At 43.8% G+C, this 27,440-nt stretch overlaps 1 protein-coding gene across 8 annotated transcripts in view; it reads left to right on the forward strand.

Moving 5' to 3' along the window:
* Window positions 1-27,440, forward strand: part of OXR1 (oxidation resistance 1) — a 490,067-nt gene that overhangs the window by 357,649 nt on the left and 104,978 nt on the right. For all 8 annotated transcript variants that reach the window (XM_090040493.1, XM_090040490.1, XM_090040495.1 and 5 more), the window contains one exon: window positions 14,478-14,560. In XM_090040493.1, the coding sequence (XP_089896619.1) occupies window positions 14,478-14,560 (83 nt within the window). The remainder of the gene's footprint in view (window positions 1-14,477; window positions 14,561-27,440) is intronic.

Raw genomic sequence — 27,440 nt, forward strand, 5'->3', positions numbered from 1 at the left:
CTGGGCCTGAAGAAGACCTACCCATCTGCCCAGCTCATAGTGAGGCATGGCCCTGGGGAGCCACTGAGTCCCTGCCACACCTGGAGGTGCCAGGCTGGGAAGTATTGTTCCTTAGGCCAAGCTGGAGTAGCCATACATGGGCCAGGCCTATTTACATTCCTACTCCTCAGGGGCAGATGTGTGGTCAACCTGGCATGATTTCCCCTTGCTAAACTCATGTTGTATTTCTTTTGACTTACACTTGTCTCCATGTTGCTATTTATAAAACTTACAAAATTTAAGAACCTCCAAACTGGTGAGAAGCAAAAGCCTCTATTCCAATTCCACTGCATTATAATAGTCTTAGTTGAATTCTGTACTTAATAGCATATCTAATTTTAAAGTAAGACCTGGCTATTGTAACTCTTTAAGTGCTTTAACATTTAAAAAGAGCACACAGAAACAGCAGTGAATCTTCACTTGCCAATATTAAAACTTTCAGTTGCCAACACCTTTGGTTAAACCTGGCAAGATGATAGTCCTGTGCCATCTGGGCAACTTTAGGGGGCAGAATGGCTTCCTGTTCTTTTCTCCTTTTTATCATGCACGTCTGCCCTTTCAACTTTTCTTCTGTTTCCTTCCATTGCCCACACGGTTCTAAAGTTTTTCTGTTTGTAGTGCCACCTAAACTCCACCCCGCAAGTATTTCGTCTTCAGCATTACCGTGCATGTGCAAGCATAGTCTTGATGTGAGAAACCAGTGAATGACAGTACTTCACAACTTTATCTGCAGCATACAGATACTTTATATGGAAATGTTTTTTCTTAGACATTTTGTAAAACTTGATCAGTAAGCACACTTGGTATTTAGTTCGGAAATACAATTTTAAATCTTGCTCTAAATTTTATAAAACTCCTTTTTGGGGTACTTCAAGGTCACTATTTTCTGGTAGTATTTTGCCTGCAGAGTCTCTTGATCTTTTAGGGATGGGAAATAATATTGTTAAACCCTGTCCTCTCGATAATAGCTTTACAAAAATAGAATTAAAATGTTAAACTGTAAAGCCAGTGAAGACCTCTACAAATGAGACCACCTAATTAGGTACTCAAGTATGAATTAGAACCTGATTTCATGTTTCTCCTTTTGAAATAGAAGTCTTGGTCTAACTGTCTAGACATGGGATTCTCAGGAATGGGCTAATCGTATATTGCAGAGCTGGGTGGCTAGAAAACATTTGCTTTGTTTCCAACTGGAAATTTAAATTGCTGTAAAGAAATGTTATGTAATTTCAAGTGCAAGGCAGGTGGTTTGGAAAACAAGCATTCTGCTGAAATGTGTGTGGGTTTTTTTGTTTTGTTTGGTTTTGGTTTTTTTTATATTAAGAGTCCCAAAGAAAAATTGAGAGTGAGTGAGTTTATAATGCCAAAGAAATGCTTCTAACTTTTTGTTTTTGGTCTTGTATAAATAGATTAGTTCCACTCAGAGGCAATTAGATCAGTATAATCTAGTAAAGCTGTAATATCTATGCTTCCTTTGTTTTACCAGTTGGCAAATGTCAGCAAGTTGTTTCATGTATACCGCTGATTAATTAGGGGAAGGAAAGCTTCAGTGTCTTTTTAATATTTTTCTTGGATTCACTTTTAAAATGCCCACCTAATATATATATAATTTTTAAAGGTTATAAAAATTTGTTCTAGCCCAGACAAACATTAAGCAAGAGAATCTCCTTTTAGCTATTTTGGTCACCATGCAGTATTATCTAACTTATTGTAACAATGCATTGCATTTCTCACAATTCCCTTTCAGCCCTATCTTCTTGCTTAGAAGTACTTTGAACTTTTAGCCAGAAACAGCATTGATAGAGTTGTTAACTTTTCTGATCAAGTTCAGTAATTTCACAAGGTATGTTTGTTGTATTGCAGTACTCCAATATGTACATACTGTAATATGGGCATTACAGTTCCCCAATATGTAAATAACGTACAAAAAATAGTTACAAAAGTCCATATGTGCGAAGGAAGATTTTCTGTCACCTAGTAAGAAAGAGTGCATGTAATAAGACATGTTTGGAGCTCTGGCAGTAAGTATTTCTAAGCAGAAAATTTAAATTGCTTCTCTGAATTACAGTCAAAGAAGCAACTTTGTAGTATACCAAACCTGAAGATATAAAGCAATGTCTAAAACTTAAGAAATACCAATATTGACCACAGCTGCACCTCAATATCAGTAAACTTTTTTTTATTTACAAATGTATTTTCCTGCAATGCCTATCACCCTTCCATATCATAAGATTTAACTCCAGTGAAGTCAGAAGATTTCTTTCATGATGTCAGATACCTTTTTACTTTGTTCCAATCTCTGCCCTAGCTTCTGCAGTTCTAGGAATTATTTTGTTTTCAACTGTCTTGTAATCTCTAGTTTACCTTTCTCATCTCCCTTATAACACATCATCCCTTTTAACCTTTATGCATTCTCAGATGTACAAAACATGATGATTGTTAATAATAACAAGGTAATATCAAAATGGAGATATTGGGTATGGCATGGTTTTTCACAGAATCATAGAAAATTAGGGCTGGATGGGGCCTCAGGAGGTCATCTAGTCCAACCCCCTGCTCAAAGCAGCCCATCCCCAACTCAGTCATCCCAGCCAAAGCTTTGTCTAGTGGAATCCTAAAAACCTTCAAGAATGGAGCTTCCATCACCTCTCTGGGTAACCTGCTCCAATGTTTTACCACCCTCCTAGTGAGAGATTTCTTCCTGATATCTAACCTAAACTTCCTTTGCTGCAGCTTGAGATGGTTGCTCCTTGTTCTGCCTTCTGCCATCACTGAGAACAGTCTAGTTTCACCTTCTTTTGAACCCCTCTTCAGATAGTTGAAAGCTGCTATTAAATCTGCTCTCAGTCTTCTCTATGCCATCTTCCAGGTCATTGATGAAGACATTGAACAAAACTGGCCCCAGGACCGACCAACCCCTGGGGCACACCACTTGATACCAGCTGCCAACTAGGCATCAATTCATTGATTTCTACTCTTTGAGCCCACTGCTCCAGGTTGTTTTCTGTCCACATACGGTTCATTCATCCAGCCCATACTTCCTTAGCTTAGCTGGGAGAATGTTGTGGGAGACCATATCAAAAGCCTTGCCAAAATCAAGGTACACCATATCTACCAGTCTCTCCACACCCACAGAGCCAATTATCTCAACATAGAAGGCAACCAGGTTGGTCAGGCATGACTTGCCCCTGGCGAATCCGTGCTGACTGCTCCTAATTACCTTTTTCTCCTCCAAGTGTTTAGAAATGGATTCCTTGAGAATCTGCTCCATGCTTTTTCCAGGGTCTGAGGTGAGGCTAACTGATCTGTAGTTCCCTGGATTCCCTTTTTTCCCCTTTTCTTAAACACGGGCACTGTGTTTGTCCTTTTCCAATCATCCAGTCTCTCCTGATCGCCATGAGTTTTCAAAGATGATGGGTAGTGGCTCTGCAATCCTATCAGCCAACTCCCTCGGGTGTATCCCATGCATCCTCATGGACTTGTGCACAGCCAGCTTTTTCTAAATAGTCCCTAACCTGTTCTTTCACTACTGTTGGCTGCTTGCCTCCTCCCCAAACTGTGTTGCCCTGTCCGGTAGTCTGGGAGCTGACCTGGCTTGTAAAGACCAGTATTCTGTGAAGACTTGCTCTCCATAAGAAAACAGCTGTCTAATGAACTACTGTAATTTGGAGAAGTTCTATTCTGAACTGTTCTAAGCTTTTTTTAAATTGCTTTGGCTATTGTTCATGTAGATATTACAGGCTAAATTGTCTTGTAACGTGGTTCAAATTATCCCAGAATCTAAGGTGAATCAGTATGTTTTGAGCTCTGGCAAGTTATTTCCTGATGTCTCCAGTAACTACATGAGTGGAGTTGCATATAGTTCCCACTGCTTAACCATGAAAAATTAAAGGTTTTTTTTCCCTGCATTGATGTTTGTGTTTGGTAATCTTGTTAGGGTACTAAACAGTACAAGAGTGTCACCTTTATTTTTGTTTCTTAAATACTGGGATAGTGTTGGAGAGGTGTAGACACCCAGGTAAGGAAAATAGTTAAGGTTTCTAGTGCATTTGTGTAGTGTCTTGTTTTGTGTTGTAAACTTTGTCCTGAAGTCTGTCTTGGGTGTTTGTCTTTTCTGACCTGTGAAAGCCCAAAAGAAGCCAGCGCGCTTACTGCTTTAAAAGAAATGTATGCAGCCAAAATTATAGTTTCTTGATATGTATCAGTCCAACTACCAACAGAATCTAATATTCCAGAAGATCGAAAAAGTTTGGAGTGAGGCAACTTCCAGAGAAATTGGACGTCTTCACCTTTGCTTACTATGGGTTAACTTTCTTACTATGGGTTCGCTCAGAAAGCAATTGTATAGTTGATCTCCTGCTAGATAAGTCAGGAGTACATGTAGATATTAGAGTTTTACAGCCTGTTTCTGATGCATAAGGAGTGATGATTGTGTTTTGCAGGGCATAGTTTAATTAAATCTCTACTCAGTATTTTAGCTGCCTCCAAGAACATTTTATTAATATACTGAATTTATAATAATAAAGAACACTTTTCATATGGCAATTAAGGCAAAGAAATGCTAGTAGTAAAATAGTAAAACTGTAGCATTTCTGGAAATCTTTGCTACTTCAGTTGCCTCCTTTCTGGGGCAAATAATTCAAGTCCTCCCCCACCTCCAATTTTAGTGCATGTGGATATGCTTACTTTTTAATTCTTATCAGTCTTCTCTAAACCACCTTTAAGTCTGTAATTCTTTAAGATGTGCAGAATATTTTGTACAACACTGGTCTACCTTCTTCAGTAACATATAGTACAGGTAGCTATAATTAGCTTGGTTCTTCATTATGGGTCCTAATGAATGTCTTCTCCCCCCTCCCCCAACCAAAAAAACAAACCAGCACACTGGGTAGAAAGTCTAATTGACCTAGCTGCCAAATGTTGTCTTTAAGAAAAAAAAAAATTTTTTTTTTAAATAGTTAATTTAGAGCCTTTCAAGCTGTAAACATAGCTTGTGTATTGAAGAGAGTTTTACTTTGTATTAGTTGACTATGAGCATTGTCTGGAATTGTATTGCTTTTTCATCCAGCTTTGCACACTTCTAGAGTTCCTCCGTATTCTCTCCTATTGACTGACCTTAACTACTCATTTACAGATGTAAAGTGCCATGTCTTTAGTAGTCTTTCTGGATTATCATTTTATGTATAATTTGTCACAGAGCAAGATCCTCAGGGGTGGTAGTGATGCTCCTGGTGGCTCTGCAACTCTGCAAGCTCTGCCCCAAGAGCACCCTCTTATCTCACCTGCCACATCTTTGATGGAAAAATAACTTGGGAAGCTGCCAACAAGCCTTTGCTTAATCCTGGTTTGGTGAACTTTACTCAAGCTCTGATCTGTAGGCCCCTTTGCTAAGCTTCTCTTCAGTACAGTACTGCGTGAGGCACCTCAGGCCTTATGGGCCAATTGCATGGCTCCAACCATCCCTTTACTATGCCGCATGCCTCACAGGTGTTACATTACTGTTATGCGCTACTGGGGCCTTGGTCTACTCAGACTCTCCCCCTTTGATATAGCTAGACCTTCAAGCCTAGACCCACTAGGGCCCGGTTTTGAGGCACTAGCCCACAAACTCCTCTTATTACTGGGCCCCTGACCCTGGCAGCTCATGCCCTTCTGGCACTGGGGCTCTATACCAGTGGTCTCCAAACTTTTTTGATTGCACACCTCTATCAGTAAAGTTTTGAGCATGCACCCCCAATATATGTATATTTATTTATTTATAAAATTATGTACATGTACTACTATACCAATATATTATGTACATTATAAAACAAACAAAAAATAGAAATTAAAAAAGGATGAGAGAAAAAATTAATATAAATTGAAGTTCTAATATTTTCTTCCCACACCCCTTATTTCTGGGCACCTTGTGAGCCCCTAGAGTCTTACTGCATTTAGAGATAGCAAAGAAGGTAGCCAGATGCATTGGCCGCTCTCTTGTGCAGGAGGAGCTCCTTCTCCTGGCAGTTGCCAAAGAAAGAGTCACCCCAGCCAGCCTCAGCCCTGAGCTTATATGTGCCCTGGGCTCTGACTCCTTCTGGTCAGTTGACTGCCTGCAGGTTCTGGCTAATTACCTTGTTAGCCTGTTACTCAGGCAACCTGCTGCTGTGGGGCTCTGTGTACCTGCCAGGTTTCTTTGCTAAGCTCTTCTGCTCTTAAAGGCCTTGGTGCCCTGTGACAATTCAATGATGTAGGTAGGACCTATTTCACAATCTTGACACCCTCTATTTTGACCATTTTTCCTCAGTAAAAACAAAATATTTATTTCCATTATGTTTCTTATATTTTGCCCAGTTTTAACATTATATGCTGTACTTCCTTCCCCCCAACCCCCCAGGTGGTCTCCAGAAAGTCCAGATAACTGAAACCTTATTAATGAAGAATCAGCTGACAAGTTATCCAAACACAATGTTCTAGAGGTCTGTTTTGCTCCTGCAGAAGCAGTTCCATATTAGCCTTTAACTAGGTGATGGAATTTAAACTGCTTTTTTTATTACTAGTAGTGTTATAGTTATGTAGCTGTGATGGCCCAGGAGTTATGCAAGAGGCAAGGAATTTTGGGAGGGTGATATCTTTTATTGGACCAACTGAAGGCAGATGTTTTTGCATTGCATTGTATAACTTTATCCCAACTATACAGTTGGTCCAATAAAAGATATACCCCCCAAAAAACCCTTGCCTCTTGCATTTCATAATTAAGAAACACTGTGAATGAAGCTGGAGATGAAACTACAGCCTACAACTTCTAAAAGATGATTGTTTTTTATCTTCATTTCTCAAGCAATGGTTTCTGGGTGCGTGACGGATTTTCCAGGGCACTCCAGGATATTTCAGCAACTTAATGCTGACTTGCATTTGCTGGAGAGTTAGCTTAATTGAGAAATGATAGTGACACTGAAGCTAATAATGCCATGGGAAGAAGATTGTGTTGGTCAGTTAGTGGGTTGGTACAGGACTTTGACACAGGCATGGAGGAGGACAGGCTTATAAATTTATTTGGGAGAGGGAAGGGGGCAATGCAGCTTCCACAGTATTCAGTCTTCAGCAGAAGGTTCCCATTTGCTGAAACATATTTTAAGGTCAAAGGGCCTTATATAACTAGGCCTCTGACACAACGCAAGCTAAGTTTCCTTTGTCTAGTTTTGTGTACTGAAATATGATTGTTCCTTGTTGTTGGTCTTTTGTATGACTGAACATAGCAGCTTTTCTTTATGCTACAGTAATCTAATCTTTTGCTTTTATATGTGCTGGTCTGACTTCCTGAATAAATATTGACTCAATGTCCTTTAGAACAACTTAATATTTTTCCAGTTTTATTCTTCTAAACTGAGGATCTCGATTACAGTTGAAATATTTGAACACGTGTCTAACTCTGTACTTAATCATTTCAGTGTTTCAAAACGGAGCATTAAGTGGGCCCATTCCTGTTGGGAGGTCTCTCCCTATCTTTCTCCTTAAGTAAATTTTCTAGGTAAAACTGTAGTTCTGTTAATATCTTGAAGTCACAGTACAGCTTGAACAAAAGCTTCTTGTCCTTTGTCTACCTGCATGCTGAGAATAACATCAGTTTCTACTAATTCAAACCCAAAGCTGATTAGTTAAGTACATTGGTTAATTCATTGAGATTAATAAGTAAAATGTGGGTTCCTGTAGAAAACCATTCATCGAAAGGCAGTGTGATTGAATCTCACTTGTGCCAAGGTTGCCTTACCTTCCTGTTGCTAAAGGCTGTTTTGGTTCTCAAATAGCTAAAAGAATACAAGAAGCACAAAAATGACTGAAAGCCATATTTTTCTTCCCCTTTAAATAATAATAATAATAAATAAATAAATAGATCTTTCACTCCAGCCAAGAGATGAGTGTTGGGTTCCATGGCTTTCTACTGCTCTGGGGAGGTATGCAGAGCATTTGTTTGCCTGCCAGTTTGTTTCCTCTTCTCATCTAAGGGCACCAACAGTGTTTAAATGGAAAAGTAACTTAAAAAAATTTTCAAGACTCCACTTAAAGTTGAAACAGGCAAACTGTAAACAGCTCAATAGCTGAAATGTTTGTTCATTATTAGAAAACCTTTGTCCACATTTTTTTCTTGTATTTGCATGATGTCTGTCAACTTTAGTTTTGTATGTATGTATTATGTAAACAATGATTCTCAACCGGGGTACTTTGAAATCCTTTCACAGATGCTGCGTAGTGTCATACAAGTTAGAACTGTTAGGCGTGCAGACGTAATCCACAAGTTAAACCCAGAATGTTCACATAGGAGTTCACAGTGTTTTTATATATATATATATATTCTGACCTGGTGAGATGTTTTTGAGTTCTTTGCAACCTAAGAATTGTTCTATTATTTTTTCAGGCAAGGTTCTTTGAGTAGATATGATATCTTTTATTAGACCAACTGAGTAGTTGGGAGAAAAGTTCTTGGCAAGGTTTTGGGCACAGTCACCCTTCTTCAGGCATAGGGAGTCTTATTTTTCTACACTTAAAAAAAATGAAAACCTAAGTGCTGATATTTTCTAAAGGGTGCTTGAATCTATCGAGGGGTGCTTCAAGGCTATCAAACAGTGCCTTGTGTCTAAAAAGGTTGAAATTTATATCCTACCCTTTCTAATCCTAAAACTCTAAGTTCCCTCCTTCTCTCCAGCCACGGCCTCCCTGCCCAACCCCCTACACAAGCAAACCCTCCCACCAATCCCAATAACACCTCCCAACTGACACATCCAGGACACAAGAAAACCCCCCAGCTCCCACTTCCACCATCTCACTTCAAACCCAGGGGAGATCCCCCTTCCTCCTCCAACATCCCCTTGTACCTCTCTCCCCATCTTATACAGAGAGGCTCCAGCTATCCTCCCTTCTCCAAAAACCTTACTTAACCCCTTCCCCTCCTCTCAGCAAGCACAAAATTAAGGTTAAAAGAGGCTCCTAACAGAAAAATAAAAAAAATCTTCTGCCTCCCCTTCGATTATTGCCAAAGTGCGCCCTTTAGTGGCAAACCCCCTGGGAGGCCAGTTAGCTTTGTAGGGCCTTCAAGCCGGCCTGGTCCTTCTCCCTTCTTATAGGTGCTTGGGCTGGATCCCAGTCCTCACCTGCATATATATGTAATAAGTTATCTTTAGAAGTTTGGGCCATTTTGGCTTGGAGTTGCTTTCCTTATGTCTCTTAGAAAACGGGTAGTTTTTCAAACTGGTCAGAGTGGGACTCAGTTGACATCCTGAAGACTACAAAATGCAGCAGCTCCATCCTTCCTGATGTTGAACAAGACATTCTGTGAAGGTAGCTCACCCCTTTTCCTCATGCTGATGAATGAATACTTCTTTTTTCTCTCTACTGTTCTGTTCTTTCTTTACTAACTTGATCTCATCAGGCAGTACCTTTTATACTGCCGCTCATATGAAGAGATTCCCGTGTGAAAATGGAAGTACTTCAGAATTCTGTATTCAGAGAGAGAGGCTGGAACTGCGTGCGTTGTAGCAGTTGACAAGGTACCAGATCTTAACGTGAGACTTGAGTTCTTTTTCCATTCTGACAGTTCGAAGGAGAAAAAATGTTGGTGTTAGTGCCAAATCAGGGCTGCCAAACTTGCCTGTGTCAAAGTCTTTACAACTAAAAGAGTTTTTTAACTTCATTACCTGACTTTGATTCAAAAGAAAACTTGCATTTAAGTCTTGTGCTACGGGAAATAGCAGTAGATAAGGGTCACTGCCTTCTGCTGTAGGCTTAGATGCAACTGATCTGAACTGGAAACATGCTCAGCAGTTAGTTGCTTCGCTGTTGTGGTGCTCAGCAGCATTCCAGGCTGCATGCCTGTTGTGTTGCAACGGAAGAACTAGTTTGCTTTAAAAACATTTTGAAACCAGACAAAGTATTTAACCCTCAGGCTGAGAGTGGTGGTCACTTGTTGGTCACTTGCTTTTCCTTCAGTCTTAATTTCCTTTCCTCATGTAGCAGTGTTTCTCAACCTTTTCAGACTCGAGGCACCCCATTGTAAGCTTTCATAATTTAGCAGTGCCCCATTTCAAACCATAAGAATACAGTATGAATATTATAATATAAACATATAATTAATCAGTATGTTCTTCATTGTGCTGCTGTATTATATTAAATGTAATACTATAGTCACCCTTCTGAGCTGTTTCTCATGGCTCTGCCTGGCCCTGTGTGTGTGCTGTCAGTATGGCACCTGGACTACTGACATAGGTCTGGGTCACCACTGGGGATTAGGGACCACTGGGCCAGTTTATGTTCTTTGTTATCCCAGGGTAACCCCCATGAATTCCAGCACTTTAGCCCCAGAGCCAAAAGAACCAGAGCCTGGGAACCCGCAGCGGTAGGGGGTAAGATGCCAGACTACTTAAATGTGACATGGTGCACTGAGAGGATTGGGGAAGCAGAGAGATAAGCAGCAGAACACATGAGGTGGAGGAAAAGGAGGAACCTCCTTCCCACCCCCGGGCTATACCTGAGGATGCAAGTGCTGCCTTCGCTGCTACAACTGCTTCTCTAAGAACTTGCACACCAAGCTGTAGAGCCACCTGCCCCCATAACCTCTCCCAACAGCCCTGGGAACATTCAAGCCATTAGAGGGAAAGCTGGGCTGACAAACAGAGTGGATGGTGCAGGGGTTGCTAGAGGGTGGATGGGGGCAACTGTAGATGTTCCTTGTCGATGCAGAAACTGGAGTGGGTGAGAGGAGTATCATAGAATCAGTGGACCAGAAGGGACCTGCAAGATCATCAAGTCCAGTCCCCTGCTATAAGGAGATTAATGAGCTCAAAATAGCTCAATGAGTTGCTTATCCAGCCTCCTCTTGAACACCCCCACAGATGGTGACCGCACCACCTCTGCCAGGGGTGTGCTCAAGGTTCTAGTTACCCTTAGTAGCAAGCAGCATACTTAACTACCTCATCCCAGAAGTTGGGAATTGTTGTAATTAAGTAATATAAAAAAAGAAAGGAGCACATTCCACTTCTGTGACAAAAGTATCACAGCTCTAGCCGGTCCAGACGATCTCCACCCTAGAGTACTAAAGGAATTGCTGAGGTCATTGCAGGACCCTTGACACAGCTTTACGAGCGCTCATGGTGCTCTGGTGTGGTGCCAGAGGACTGGAAGAGGGCCAACGTGGTTCCCATCTTTAAAAAGGGGAAGAAGGAGGACCCGGGAAACTATAGGCCAGATAGTCTTACCTCAATCCTGGGCAAGCTTTTTGAGAGTATTATTCTGGCACATATCCACGAGGGGCCAGCAGGGGAGGTCATGCTTAGGGGCAACCTATGACCCTAGCTGACTTCCTGCCCTTTGGTAGGGGGGCTGAACTCAATGATCTTCTGAGGTCCCTTCCAACCTAGTGTCTATGAAATCTATGAAATATCTATCTTAAGAGTTGGCACAGAGGCATTTGTTGAAACTGTTGCTTCAGCAAGTCTATTCAGACTGAGAGGAAATCCTCCAGAAAGGAAAGAGGGATCAGGCTCCGAACTTTGCCACTGATGTAATTGTGCCATCATTGACTCCAAGATGAACATGGGCCAGCAGTGTGGGGATGCAGTCAGGAAGGCCAACTGCACCTTGTCATGCATCCACAGATGCATCTCAAGCAGGTCCAAGGAGGTGATACTCCCCCTCTATGCGGCACTGGTCAGGCTACAGCTGGAGTACTGCATCCAGTTCTGGGCACCGCACTTCAAGAGGGATGTGGACAACATGGAGAGGGTCCAGAGGAGGGCCAGTCACATGATCAGGGGGCAGCAAGGCAGGTCCTATGAGGAGAGGTCATGGGACCTGAACCTGTTCAACCTCCACAAGAGAAGGCTGAGGAGGGATCTAGTGGCCTGTTACAAACTAGTCAGGGGAGATCAGCAGGCACTGGGGGAGTGAGTCCCTGTTCCCCCGAGCACTACCAGGAGTGACCAGGAATAATGGTCACAAGCTGGCAGAGGGCAGGTTTAAGTTAGATATCAGGAGGCGCTACTTCACAGTCAGGGCAGCTAGGATCTGAACCAACTTCCAAGAGAAGTGGTGCTGGCTCCTACCCTGGGGGTCTTTAAGAGGAGGCTAGATGTATACCTTGCTGGAGTCGTTTGACCCCGGTACTCTTTCCTGCCATGGCAGGGGGTAGGACTAGATGATCTACTCGGGTCTCTTCCGATCGTACAAACTATGAAAAACTGTGTTCTGATTGATGAAGTTTTCTGGACAATTAATTTATTATTGGTTTAACTGTAGTTTAAAGCTGCTACTTTGAGTTCCTTTAGTGACTTAAATATTTACCATTTTTCATACAGTAATCTCTAAACTGTATGTTAGATCTTAAATGAACAGACTGGGAATAGTTTCCCATTTCTGTGTGGGATTATTTTGTTTTGTGTAACAACAAAGACTTGTATTAAATAAAACACAGTAACATTAATGGGGTGGGAATTCTGTGTGATATCTCTCTCAAAGGAATGCATGCTATGGAGTGCGCTTCAGAGGGGAATAGATGTGAACACTTAATTGCTCTTGTTGGAAGGATTTCCTCCCCCTTCCCCCACCCTGGAAGCAGTGTTTTGTGTTCTCCAAAACATGTGCTGAGTTCTCAGATTTTTGGGCATTAAAGTCTTTGTAAACTGAAGTAATCTTAATTTAACTATTCCAATAGCTTTAACCTGTGTTTTTCAAGGGAGACTTAGTGTAAGAGAAAAGGATTAATTTAATGACTACAAAATAAAAAGAAACTAAAATGGTTTGGTTTAGGCGTCTAAGAAACTAAAAATGGCTGATAGAAGTAACTTTAACATGTACAGTAAACAATTGGAATACAGGGAAATATAAAAATTAACGTGCATTTTCATTCTAGCTCAACTATCTGAGCACATAAACTGAAGATAATGGAAACAAAATGTATCAGCACAATTAGGAGCATGCTGCAGTGGATATTAACTATTTTTTTAGATCTGCAAAACAGATGCACACTGGCCCTCTCCATATTACAGGTATTGCACAATTAGATAGTTAATTGTGCAATTTCTGGGAGGCCAACTACATGTGCAAAGTACATAGTATAAAATAAAAAGTACCAGCCAGCTATAAAATTAGACCTCAAAAAATGTGTATTAACTGTATAACTTGTTGTTAATGTGCTTTAATCTGCATGTGTACCAGGGTCTCCCCTGTGGCTGGGAGCCCCATCAGCAGACAGGGTTCCCAACTGCAAGAGTGTATTCACCCTAGTGTAAAATCCCCATGTACTAGGGATTGAAGTAGCCATGATCCCCAGGGCTTGGGGGTGTGTGAAACCTCCAGGCCCCAGGGATCATGGCTGTTGTGAAGTCTAGGGCTTAGGAGTGCATGAAACCCCTACGGATCAATGCAGGGAGATTTTTTGGTGGGGAGGAGGGAAGGGGAAGGGGTAGTGGCAGGAGGCATGATTGTGTAAATCGTACATTAGATCCCCTTGTGCCTTTACCTGCACATATAGAGGGGGCCACAGAAGTCTCCCTTCCTATACGCAATAAACATTAAAGAGTACAGGAGTGAGGAACAAGTTTAATAGTTTTGTGCATTATACCCCTATATTCAGTATGCTACATTCAGGAAAGACTTCTGTAGAATATGCGGTAATTATCAAACAACAGTATGTCTTGTGTGTTGTTGTCATTGTTTGTGAATTAATCAAACTTCCATTTTTATAAATATACATCAGCAAAATTTGATTACAGTTGCAATATGTTCTCCTTTTTGGATTGCATCCCAGGGAAACTGGTGGTATTAAGGGATGGTGTCACCAAAAGAAATGAATTTTAAGTGCTTTAAGAATATCTGACAGAAAGATGAAGTGCATATCCATAAGGAAGAAATGCTTTTTATCTTGTTTTCTTTTGTACCAAATGAATGAGGGAGAGAATTCTAGGGGGTGTGTATCTTGCAAACGTCGCATACCGTATAAAATACATTCAACTCAGAAGCTGTACCCTTTAATTGGATCTGCCCTCTAGAAGCTGTAGATAGCCTTTGCTACAGACAAAGGCAGACCTGATGCAATATGAAACCAATTAAATGGGGTAGCTTTAGAAGCATTGTTTGTACAGTTGATGTAATTTTGCCCAATGGGGTCGGTTGATCATTTAGTCTTCCCTGCATTAATAATTTCCTGGATGTAAGCAGGTACTTATATATTTAATTGATTCCCAGTTGTCACATTGGTTCATATTGGTCAAATCTTTATAGCATAGCAGTGAAGTCAAGTCCCTATTCTGACAGCCGGTTGTCTGTTAGACAGTCAAGAGTCACAAGGATCAAGCTATGTAACTGGTGAATTAGATGTCTGCCCGTGGGGCTGTACTCAGCAGCCTGTGACGATACTGAGTGAGAGAGGAAGATGAATTTAACACGTACCTTGCCTCAATTTTTTTCAGACACTGGCCAGAAGAAGACCCCAGACAAGAAAGATGGGCGACGAATGTCTTTTCAAAAGCCTAAAGGGACTATTGAATATACTGTAAGTTGCTGCCTGGCTATTAAACTGTTGTTACTGCATAGCAATGGGCTGTGAGTCTAGGAGTTTCCGTTTGTAATATAAACAAAATAGTTCTGCTCATTACCTTGTTCTCATCAGTCTGTACTGTATATCCGAGAGCTGATCCTCTTCATGGAAACTGCTTAAATAGTATTTAAAGATTTTTCCAAGAGTGATATAAAGCATCCTGCAAAGTAATCTGACATTTTTTGTTTTGCTTTTCTGTGGAGGCTAATTTATTAGTTAAATGATTTTTAATCAGTGGCATAGTTCTGTTGAAGGCTAATTATTCAGTAACTTGAAGTAAATAATCTCAATTATAAAATCACAACTTCTAAAGCTTTTAGCATTGTTAAATTATTAAATGTAATAAAAGTAACAAAAATAGTCTTAGTCTATTTTTATAATACCTTTTGGTAAATGACCTTCCATCATTCTTCTTCTGATAATTTCCATTGATCTATATCTAACACAGTACAGCTCTGTTTTCCTAACAGTATCTGAAAATGGAGCCTTTCTCTGGCTGTTATGTTCTTGAAATGACCCTCAAACCGTGCTGCAGTCAGCTTTTCACATTTCTGGTTACTAAGGGAAACTAAAGTGAGAAATATCTGTCTTGCATTATGTACTGGGTGTTTAATTAAGACTATAAATAATACTTAATAAGTTTTATGTTAATATAGTCCAAGTTTCTCACAGTAGCTTCTGACCTGTTTTAAAACTTTGCACAGTAAAATAAAAGGAAATATTTTTTTTAATTTGTAAAAGTCTGTAAAGAGTAAGCTATAAAGTAGACACCTTAAGTGTGGTCAAGCATAGCTTTATACAGCAATAACATCAGTCCTTTCTTTTCATTTGTATTAATATGACTAAACTTAGCTTCAAAAAATATTGAAGAGTATTATTTTGGTTTGTTGTCTTTTCTTAAGTCTAGGATAACTCTGTTAGTCTGCTTTGTACAGATGAAAGTTTCTTTCAACAGCAGAACCATGCAACTTTAAATTAGAAATCTTAGAAAATTAGGGTTTGAAGGGACCTCAAGAGGTCATCTAGTCCAACCCCTTGCTCAAAGCAGGACCATCCCCAAATAGATCATTCCAGCCAGGGCTTTGTTGAGGTGGGCCTTAAACCTCCAAGGATGAAGATTCCACCATCTATCTAGGTAACCCATTCCAGTGCTCCACCACCCTCCTAGTGAGAGAGTTTTTCCGAATAGCCAACCTAAAACTGCCTTGCTTCAACTTGAGACCATTGCTCCTTGTTCTGTCATCTGTAACCACTAAGAACCGCCTAGATCCATAGTTTCATAGTAGGTAAGGTTGAAAGGGACCTGAGCAGATCATCAAGTCCCGCCATGAACAGAAAAGAATGCTGGGGTCAAATGACTCCGGCTAGGTGATTATCTAGCCTCCATTTGAAGACCCCCACGGTAGCAGCGAACACCACTTCCCTTGGAATTGGTTTAAGATCCTAGCCACCCTGACTATGAAGTAGTGCTTCCTGATGTCTAGCCTGAACCTACTCTCAGTCAACTTGTGGCCGTTATTCCTAGTTACTCCAGGTAGTGCTGGGGGGAACAGGGACTCTCCCGTTCCCCACTGGTCCCCCTGGTAAGTTTATAGATGGCCACCAGATCCCCTCATAGCCTTCTCTTGTGGAAGCTGAACAGGTTCAGGTCCTGTAGCCTCTTCTTATAGGTCCTGCTCTGCTGCCCCCTGACCATGCAAGTGGCCCTCCTCTGGACCCTCTCAGTGCTGTCCACATCTCTCCTAAAGTGCGGCGCCCAGACCTGAACGCAGTACTCCAACTGCAGCCTGACCAAGGTTGCATAGAGAGGGAGGATCACCTCCTTGGGCCTACTCGTGATGCATCTGTGGATGCGTGACAAGGTGCAGATAGCCTTACTGACGGCATCCTCACATTTAGTGGCCCGTGTTCATGTTGGAACCAATAATGACTCCAAGATCCTTTTCTGCTTCTGTGCTGACAAGAAGGGAGTTCCCCAGCCTGTAGGTACGCTGCTCATTCTTTCTCCCTAGGTGCAGTACCCTGCACTTGTCTATATTGAATCCCATCCTATTCTCATCCGCCCACCTCTGTAACCTGTCCAGATCTAGTTGTAGCCCGTCCCTCTCCTCTAGCGTACTCACCTCTCCCCACATCTTAGTGTCATCTGCAGATTTGAAGAAGGTGCTTTTCACCCCTCATCCAAGTTACTGATGAAGAAGTTGAACAGTGCAGGCCTGAGGACCAAGCCCTGGGGGACCCCACTGCCCCTGTCCCTCCAGGTCGAAAATGAACCATCCACCACCACTCTGGGTGTGGCCCTTCAGCCAATTTGCAACCCATCTGTATAGGCATTGATGCCACAGTCGCCTAATTTTTTAATGAGAATGGGGTGAGAGACAGTGTCAAAGGCCTTCCTAAAGTCCAAAAAGACTATGTCCACTGCGGCACCTGCATCTAAGGATTTTGTGACCTGGTCATAGAAGGCAGCCAGGTTGGTCTGACAGAACCTGCCTCTAATGAACCCATGCTGGTTGCCCCTGAGCATAATCTCCCCTGCTGGCCCCTCGCAGATGTGTTCCTGCATAATTTTCTCAAGAAGGTTCCCAAGGAACGAGGTAAGACTAAAATGGGCCTATAGTTTCCTGGGTCCTCCTTCCTCCCCTTTTTGAAAATGGGGACCACATTGGCCCTTTTCCAGTCCTCACACCTGGCCAGAGCACCACGGGTACCTGTAAAGCCATGCCAGAGGTCCCATAATGACCTCTGCCAATTCTCTCAGCACCCTGGGGTGGAGATCACCTGGACCTGCTGACTTGAACACATCCAGCCCCTCCAGAAGTTCCCTAACTAGGTCCTCCCTGACCCTAGGCCTGGCTGCACCTCTGAGTCCATCTGGAATCCCGGGGGGGTGGGGGGATGTCCCAGTCCCTGCTCAGAAAAATGGAGGCAAAGAATTTGTTAAAAAGGTCGGCTTTATCATCTGGTGCAACCACCAGGTTGCCAAGCATGTCCTGCGGGGGCCTCATGTTACCCAGTACTTTCTTTTTACTCCCTATGTTTTTAAGAAAGGACTTCTTGTTATCTTTGATCTTGGTCACTAGTCCTAGTTCTGTCTCTGCCTTAGCCTTCCTAACAGCCCCCTCTACAGTCCCTAGCAATGGAGGTATAATCCTCCTTGGTGATGTCCCCTCCCTTCCATCAGGTGTATACCTCCTTTTTATTTTTCAGATGTTCCTGAATGCCTTTGGTGAGCCATGGGGGCTTTTGAGCACTCCTGTCCTCTTTGACTCATGTTGATACGGTCACCCTTTGGGCTTAGAGGATCATCTCCTTAAGGAACGATCACTCGTCTTGGACTCCCAACTCCCCTACCCTCTGGGACCTCAGTGCTTTCCCGACTAATCTCCTTAACTCATTGAAATCGGCCTTCCTGAAGTCAAAGGCTGCTGCCTTGCTGCAGACCTTTGACACCCTGTGTTGGATTGTGAATTCCAGTAGGCGATGATCGCTATCACTCAGGTGGTCGAGAACCCGCAGTCCCCTCACCAAGTCATTGCCTTTGGCCAGAACCAAGTCCAGCAAGGCATTTCCCCTGGTGGGACTGTGCACCTCCTGGGTTAGGTGGAGGTCCTGTATCTCGGCTGGGAACGTACGGGGGGTCAGACCTGGCTGACTGCTCCTCCCAGCAGATGTCCGGGTAGTTTAGGTCACCCATGATGACCACATCCCTTGACCTAACTGCCTCCGCGAGCTGACCCTAGAATTCCTGGTCCAGCTCATCCCCCTGGTTGGGTGGTCTGTAGTAGACCCCCACTGTTAAGTCCCTTTCCCCCTGATCCCCTTGTATTCTGACCCAGAGCACTTCAGTCTGCCCCTCCTCTGACCCCATCCTGTTTGTTGAGGATGTGTATTGCTCTTTGATGTAGAGTGCCACACCCTCACCTTTCCTCCCTGATCTATCCCACCTGAACAGTCTGTAGCCCTTGATGTTTACCACCCAATCATGGGTTGAATCCCACCAGGTTTCAGTGAGCCCCACTGTGTCCGAATTTCTTTTAGCTAGCAGGAGGGCAAGTTCCTCCTTCTTGTTCCCCATACTGCAAGCGTTAGTGTAGAGGCATGTAAGGCCTCCTATGGGTGCATGCACCTTCCCCACCCCCCCCCCCTCCCCTGCCTCTCCCCCCATCCCAGGACTATCTGGACCCCTGTCACTTACCTGGGTACTTCTTGTGCTTGTCACCTGTCTTGGCTGAGGAGTGTCCTCGTGTCCCTTATGGCCCCATCCCCTGGCAAAACTAGTTTAAACCACACCATACGAAATCAGCCAACCTGGAAGACACGCTTGCCTTTAGGGTAGAGGTGAATCCCATCCCACCCAAGCATGTCCCCTGTACGAAAATGTGGGTCGTTGTCAAGGAACCCAAGGCCTGCCTGGTCAGCTCCATTTAGGTAGTTGAAGGCTGCTGTCAAATCCCCGCCTCAGTCTTCTCTTCTGCAGACTAAATAAGCCTAGTTTCTTCAGCCTCTCCTCATAAGTCATGTACCCCAGCCTCCAAACCATTTTTGTTGCCCACCACTGAACTCTCTCCAACTTGTTCACATCCTTTCTGTAATGAGGGGCCCAAAACTGGACAGAGTACTCCAGATGGGGCCTCACCAGTACAGAATAGAGTGGAATAATTACTTCCCTTTTATCTGCTGGCAATGCTCCTACTAATGCAGCCCAGTATGCTGGTAGTCTGGAGAACAAGGGCATACTGCTGGCTCGTATCCATCTTACTGCCCACTGTTACCCCCAGGTCCTTTTCTGCAGAGCTGCTGCATAACTAGTCAGTCCCCAGGCTGTAGCAGTTCATGGGATTCTCCTGTCTGAAATGCAGCACTTTGCACTTGTCCTAGTTGAACCTAATGAGATTCCTTTTGGCCCAATCCTCAGTTTGTCTAGGTCACTCTGAATTCTACTCCAACGTATCTACTACTTCCCTTAGCTTCGTGTCATCCGCAAACTTGTTTAGGGTGCAGTCCATGACTGAGCCCTTGAGCACTTCACTTGATAACACCTGCTAACTAGACATTGATTACTACCCATTCAACCTGACAATCTAGCCAGCTTTCTATCCACCTCACAGTTCATTCATCCAGCACATACCTCCTAAGCTTGCTTGCGAGAATGCTGTGGGAAGCCGTATCAAAAGTCTTGCTAAAGTCAAGATATATCACGTCCACTGCTTTCCCCGCATCCATTGAGCCAGTTATCTCATCATAGAAGGCAATCAGATTGGTCATGCATAACTTGCCCTTGGTGAATCCATATTGACTGTTCCTCATCATTTTCTGTTCCTCCTTAGATGCAGGGGTAGCAGTGCTTAGATGCAGGGGTAGCAGTGGACATAGTCTTCCTGGATTTTCAGAAGGCCTTCAACACTTTCTCTCCCCCAGTTTTTTAATGAGAATGGGGTGACTGTGATGTTGACACCTACACAGTCAAATGGGTTGCCAACTGGCTGGGGGGGGCGCACCCAAAGAGTGGGCGGATGAGAATAGGATGGGATTCAACACTGACAAGTGCAAGGTGATGCACCTGGGGAGGAAGAACCAGCAGCATGCCTATAGGCTGGGGAACTCCATTCTCATCAGTGCAGAGGCAGAAGATGATCTTGGAGTCATTATTGATGCCAAAATGAACATGGGCCGGCAGCATGGGGATGCAGTCATTGATCATGCATCCACCTTGTCATGCATCCACAGATGCATCTCAAACAGGTCCAAGGAGGTGATCCTCCCCCTCTATGTGACATTGGTCAGGCCACAGCTGGAATGCTGTGTCCAGTTTTGGGTGCCACACTTCAAGAGGGATGTGGACAACATGGAGAGGGTCCAGAGGAGGGCCACTCATGATCAGGGGGCATCAGGGCAGGCCCTACGAGGAAAGGCTACAGGACCTGAACCTGTTCAGCCTCCACAAGAGAAGGCTGAGGAGGGATCTAGTGGCCTGTTACAAACTAGTCAGGGAAGATCAGCAGGCATTGGGGGAGTCCCTATTCCCCCAAGCACTACCAGGAGTGACCAGGAATAATGGTCACAAGCTGGCAGAGGGTAGATTTAAGCTAGACATCAGGAGGCGCTACTTCACGGTCAGGCAGCTAGGATCTGGAACCAACTTCCAAGAGAAGTGGTGCTGGCTCCTACCCTGGGGGTGTTTAAGAGGAGGCTAGATGAACACCTTGCTGGGGTTGTTTGACCCCAGTACTCTTTCCTGCCATGGCAGGGGGTCGGACTTGATGATCTACTCAGGTCCCTTCTGACCCTACCAACTATGAAACTGCCAGATGGAATAATTACAACTGTAAAACCTTTTTTTCATGGAGCCAAGGTGTTTACCAATGCAGTCACTCTCAACGAGGCTGCCACAGCACCCTGGGGCTCCATGAGACCTTTTCCAAGGGTGCCATGGAGTGCCACAAAGTGTTAGCACTGTTAGATGTGCAAACATGTGATTCACAACTTGGAGATTTCAAATAGGAATACACAGTGTTAAAAACATTTTGACCCGAGTTATCTGCAACAGAAGAACTGCTCCATTATTTTTCTGTAATCAAAAAATGAGTGAAAACTAAGAGCTAGTATCTTCCAAGAGGTGCCTTCAGCCTAAAAGGTTGAGAACCGTTGTGCTAGAATCTTCCTTATGCTAATTTATTCTCTCCTCCTGCAGAAAACACAAATTGCCTTCTAGCTTCTTTAAAGCTGTACTGTAGCTAGGCTTGGCAGAATTCAATTTTTTGAAAAATTTCCACAGTTAAAAATAAATGTTTATTTTTAAGCACTTATTTTGATTTTTATTGATTTACATTTTCAGGTTTGCATGAAATTAGTGGTGGTTTTTGATTTTTTTAATCAATTTAGCACACGCGCGCACACATGCGTGTATGGTGGCCATGCTGGTACGGCTGCGCCAGAAGTGGGGATTGGATGGGCAGGGTTTGTAGCACCTGGGAGCTTTGCTGGGGAAGATTTGCCCCTGCCCTTATCATGCAGGGGCAGGGCTGGGCTCTGGGAATTTGGCCTGTGCCCCAATCACACAGGAGCCAAACTCCCATGAAGTCTGCTCTGACCCACCTCTGCATGATGGGCCAAACTCCTGTGGAGACCGGGCTGGGCTCCGCAGGAGTTTGGCCCCTGCCCCTGCTGAGACTGGGCAGAGTGAGCGGCTGACAGGGGAAAGGGTGGGTGGATGAGCATGTGTGCTGCCCCAGATATCCTTACCTCTGTCCTGCACTTTTTTATAGGTTTTTACATCTCCTTTATGCAAATTGGATGATTACCAATGGAAAGATTTTCCTGGTCTCTTACGGCCAGGTGAAATTGGCTATGAATAAAAAATCAAATTCTGCCAAGCCTAATTGTAGCATGTGGAACATCTTAAGTGAATGTTTTAAAAAAATCCCAATTAAATCAAAAAATATACAGGTATCAGAAATTATTGAATTGTTGCTCGGTTATATCATATTTATATGCCAAGGGAGAAGAGAAATGGAGAGCTATTACCATTTCTATATTTAGTAAATTCTGGGTTATATAAATGCATCTGTAAATTTGTTTGCAATTATTTTTTGCGCTAACATTTGGAAACTTCTAAACTTACGGAAAGACTGTACCTCTTAATACTGAAATATTATCTAGTAATATAGATACACAAGAGTCAATACACCATTCTCAACCATAATTTGTAATTGTTATTGTGAAACCAAATATCAACAAGGAACTTAACCAGGCCAGGCACTTACTATTCATTATAGGGACAATAATAACATTAATTGACACATTAGAAAATCAAGTATTATTTGTATTTATATCTTTATAAACTTTATATAACACCAAAATGAAGACACACAAGAGAACTCAGTTTTTCACTGCTAAAATTGGAAAACTGCATCATTAGTCACCATAAATCAGAAGCAAAACCTAATATACCTTATTTAAAGTTGTAGGATCTTTGATCGTACACATATTCCCAGGTGGCTGTCCAGCTTGATCAAAAGACATTTATTTTCACCTGGGAGAGTTTCTGCTCTTCCAGGAGAAACTGTGAGTGTACAGATGCTCAGGTCCTCTCTCTTGGGCCACTCGGAGAAAAATAATCTGGGAACAGCCAGAGTTAAATCACTTCTAGGGGACCTTCTCCTGGAAGCAAATGTCTGTACATACTGTGGATTCTCTCAGAAGAGAACACAATCCTCTAGTATTCCCCTGCCTCCCCCCAGCCCTGGGAGACAGTGTGTCACTGGCTAGACTCTGCTGGTCCAGCAGGGAGCAAAACAATTCATAATCCCCCAAATTTACAGAATAACCTCATTTGAGCAATAACTACATATTCCAACCCCCCGTTCAAAATCCCCACACATTTCTTCAAGCCAGCACAAACTGACCATGGGCAGTCTGCCCTATGCACTGTTGCAGTTTGTTGCCAGAGGCTGCAGAGATGTGTGCACAGGGGTCCCTCACTGCTGCACCGTGTCAGCACTGCAAGCTTTCCACTCTTCAGCGTCTTCCCATTCAAAGGCCTGTACACATGGCTCTGGGTAAGCTTCTCTACCAGAACAAATGCAGAAGAATTCTCTGAGATTATATGTGTGCATAGTGCACAGTTTTTTTGCTTGTTTGTTTGTTTTTTGCATATAACTCACACCTTTCGCCCCAGAACCAACTGGGGAAAACTTGGGTGTGCATTATATTCAAGGAAAAGGACTCACCACAAGTCCAAAGAGGTGACCGTATTAACTGTTGCTTCCCTGGAAGTTACAGCACTTTACTCTGCTACTGTTCTATCCATCTCTCTCTTCCCCCCCACCACCAAATTTCTAGACCTGTGGGGAGTCATCTCCCCAGCTGTGTTTTGGATTGGGACAGCATGTAAAGTTGTCTGGTGGCTGAACCTGGCACCTCAGGTACAACCCAGCACAATCCCAGACCTGGCACCTGGCTCCAGAGCCAGTGTGCAGGGCCAGGCTCTGCATGCAGCCCCAGAATTTGTTCCCCTGCCCCACTGCACTGCACTCAGGTCCAGCATGTAGCCCCCAGGCCTGGAGGCCCCAGACTTACCTGTACCTTCCAAGATAAGATTTGTTTGTTTTTTCCTTCTTGGATCTTCCAAAATAGGGTGCATATTATATTTGGGGACCTGTTATAGGTGAGAAAATGTGGTAGGTTGCAAGGCCCTAAGATTTGAATGTATGTATTCAACTTGAGAGCCTGCAGTACTGTGAGTACATATTACTGCAAGCTTTTGTGAGATAAAGGTTTTACCAAATGAAACTATTGCATGACTAGGCAAAATACTGAACTCTCAAAACAAATCAAGTGACAAGTAGGGCTGAAGATACCAACTGGTAAGTAAAATGTTTAGCAAAAATACAAAAATCCAAATGTTTCAAAACTTAAAACACTTCCTTACAAGCCAGTAACTGAAACACTTTATAAAACAGTGTGCTTTCTTTGCACAGACTTTTCCACAGGATACATCCACCTAATAAAAGTAAAGCCAGAAAAGCTAAGCCTCTCTCATAATTAAAGTACGTGTCCTCTTTTGCCAAAATACGATTCTTTACATAAACTTGAAAGGTTTCATTAATTGTAAACTTCAGGTATTCAATTAACCTTTTTGTATAAGTTTCATCTGATAATTGTATCCAGATGTTTCAACCAAAAGAATGCATTTCCATCACACTTAGCCAGAGTAATAGATGCTTTTTAATTTCTTGAAAGATGTTCTTAAAGTTACAGCACTAATGGACTCTGGACTTCAGAAAAGCAGACTTTGACTCCCTCAGGGAACTGATGGGCAGGATCACCTGGGAGGCCAGTCTGAGGGGGAAAGTCCTGGAGAGCTGGTGGTATTTTGAAGAAACCTTATTGAGGGCACAGGAACAAACCATTCTGATATGCAGGAAGAATAGTAAGTATGGCAGGTGACCAGCTTGACTTAGCAGAGAACTCTTTGATGAGCTTAAGCACAAAAAGGAAGCTTACAAGTAGAAGTTTGGACAAATAACCAGGGGAGGAGTATAAGAATATTGCTCAGGCATGCAGGGATGAAATCGGGAAGGCCAAGATGCAACTGGAGTTACAGCTAGCAAGAAACACAAAGGGTAACAAGAACGGTTTCTACAAGTATGTCAGCAACAAGAGGAAGGTTAGAGAAAGTGTGGGTCACTTACTGAATGGGGAAAGCAACCTAGTGAAAGATGAGGAAAAGACTGAAGTACTCAATGCCTTCTTTAGCTCAGTCTTCCCAGGCAAGGTCAGCTCCCAGACTACTGCACTGGGCAGCACAGTTTGGGGAGAAGGGGAGCAGCCCTCAGTGCTGAAAGAACAGGTTAGGACAGTGGTTTCCAACCTTTTTATGGTGAAGATCGCTTTTTAGAAGTAAACAGCACCCCAGAAACTACTATGTCCCACCCTGCCTCACCCCTACCTGCCCCATAGCCTCGAGAGTATAGGTTGGAGGGGCACGGGCCCCTGGGGCCTCCACCAGGCTGAGCCTTTGCTGCCTCCACCTCTGCAGAGATGGGGAAGGAGCACCCCCACACCCCTGGAGGAGTTCCTGGGCTCCAATCCTCCCACTGCCTGGCCAGGCTGGGGCCCTACTTGCCTTTCCCCACTCCCGGCTGGGCCGCACAGCCAATTGCTCATGGCAGGAGTCTCGATCTAGCTCCTACAGCTTCCTTCCCCCCACAGATTGACCTGCAGGGGATGGGGGTGGCAGGTGTTACACATGTGTGCATGCCCAGCTGTCCCCCCAGCCCAGGATCAACCCAAAGAGGCTCTGGGATCTACCTGATGATAGGGGTCCCTGGGCTGGTGACCATCGAGTTAGGGACTATTTAGAAAAGCTGGACGTGAACAAAGCTATGGGGCTGGATGCAATGCATCTGAGGCTGCTGAGGGAATTGGCTGATGTGATTACAGAGCTGCTGGCCATTATCTCTGAAAACTCATGGTGATCAAGGGAGTTCCCAGACTATTGGAAAAGGGCAAATATAGTATCTATCTTCTAGAAAGGGAAGAAGGAGGATCCAAGGAACTACAGATCAGTCAACCTCACCTCACTCCGTGGGAAAATCATGGAGCACGTCCTCGAAGAATCCATTTCTAAGCACTTCATAGTTTCATAGTTTGTAGGGTCAGAAGGGACCTGAGCAGATCATCAAGTCTGACCCCCTGCCATGAGAGGAAAGAGTACTGGGGTCAAACGACCCCAGCAAGGTGTTCATCTAGCCTCCTTTTTGAAGATCCCCAAGGTAGAAGCCAGCACCACTTCTCTTGGAAGTTGGTTCCAGATCCTAGCCACCCTGACCGTGAAGTAGCGCCTCCTGATCTCTAGTCTGAATTTAGTCTCTGCCAGCTTGTGACCTTTATTTCTAGTCACTCCTGGTAGCACTCAGGGGAACAGGGACTCCGCTAATGCCTGCTGGTCCGCTCTGACTAGTTTGTAACAGGCCATTAGATCCCCTGTCAGCCTTCTCTTGTGGAGGCTGAAAAGGTTCAGGTCGCTTAGCCTCTCCTTGTATGGCCTGCCCTGCTGCCCCCGATCATGCAAGTGGCCCTCCTCTGGACCCTCTCCATGTTGTCCGCATCCCTCTTGAAGTGCGGTGTCCAGAACTGGATACAGTACTCCAGCTGTGGCCTGACCAGTGCCACATAGAGGGGGAGGATCACCTCCTTGGACCTGTTTGAGATGCATCTGGATGCATGACAAGGTGTAGTTGGCCCTCCTGACTGCATCCCCACACTGCCAGCCCATGTTCATCTTGGCATACATGATGACTCCAAGATCCTTTTCTGCCTCTGCACTGACAAGAAGGGAGTTCCCCAGCCTGTAGGTATGCTGCTGGTTCTTCCTCCCCAGGTGCATCACCTTGCACTTGTCAGTGTTGAATCCCATCCTATTCTCATCTGCCCACCCCTGCAACCTGTCTAGGTCCGATTGTAGCCTATTCCTCCCTTCTAGCGTGCCCACATTCCCCCACATCTTGGTGTCATCAGCAAATTTGAACAGGGTGCTTTTTACCCCCTTGTCCAAGTTGCTGATGAAGATGTTGACGAGCGCAGGCCCAAGGACTGAGCCCTGGGGGACCCCACTGCCCACATCCCTCTAGGTCAAAAATGACCCATCCACCACCACTCTCTAGGTGTGGTGCTTCAGCCACTTAGCGACCCATTTGACTGTGTAAGTGTCAATGCCACAGTCCCCTAGTTGTAGCACTCAAGTTTATTTCATCACCAGTCTGGTATGGATTTGAGTAACTGCAACATCCAATCCCCACTGAATCTCTTCTGAGTAGCTTCCTGTATCCAAGCTGAACTGTACACTACTCAGATGTTTGTTTCAGTCTGTGCTGCAGTACTACTTGCCCTTGTTTTTCTGAAGTATTAATGGCATCTGGTTTTTTTTCTTCTATTGCAACAAGTTGCCTTTAAATTTATCCTTACTGCTCCCAAAGGTAGCTTTTCAAAATCTTGTTCTATAATTCAGCATTTATGCTTTTACCCGAATTGCTCATTTTAGCAGTAGCCACATATTCCAAAAATCCTAAGCAAAAATCAAGAAGAAAATGTAACTATCCATGGGTACAGTGCATTGGATAGATCATCTTAGTTTGGGATCCCCATTTAAGTGATGTATTACTATTTAGATCAGAGGGACCAAACTCATACGGCCCTGCAGAGCCAGTTCACAAGCTGGGTTGGGCCAATGGGCCCAAGAATCCCAAACCCTCCTCAGCAGGTGCACCCCCCTGCAGATCCAGCACCTGTGGCACATACTTATGTCACTCTAGGCTGCAGCCTACATAAG

This window comes from Crocodylus siamensis, chromosome 3, assembly GCF_052110815.1.
Source record: "Crocodylus siamensis isolate JL-2025a chromosome 3, ASM5211081v1, whole genome shotgun sequence".
NCBI lineage: Eukaryota > Metazoa > Chordata > Crocodylia > Crocodylidae > Crocodylus > Crocodylus siamensis.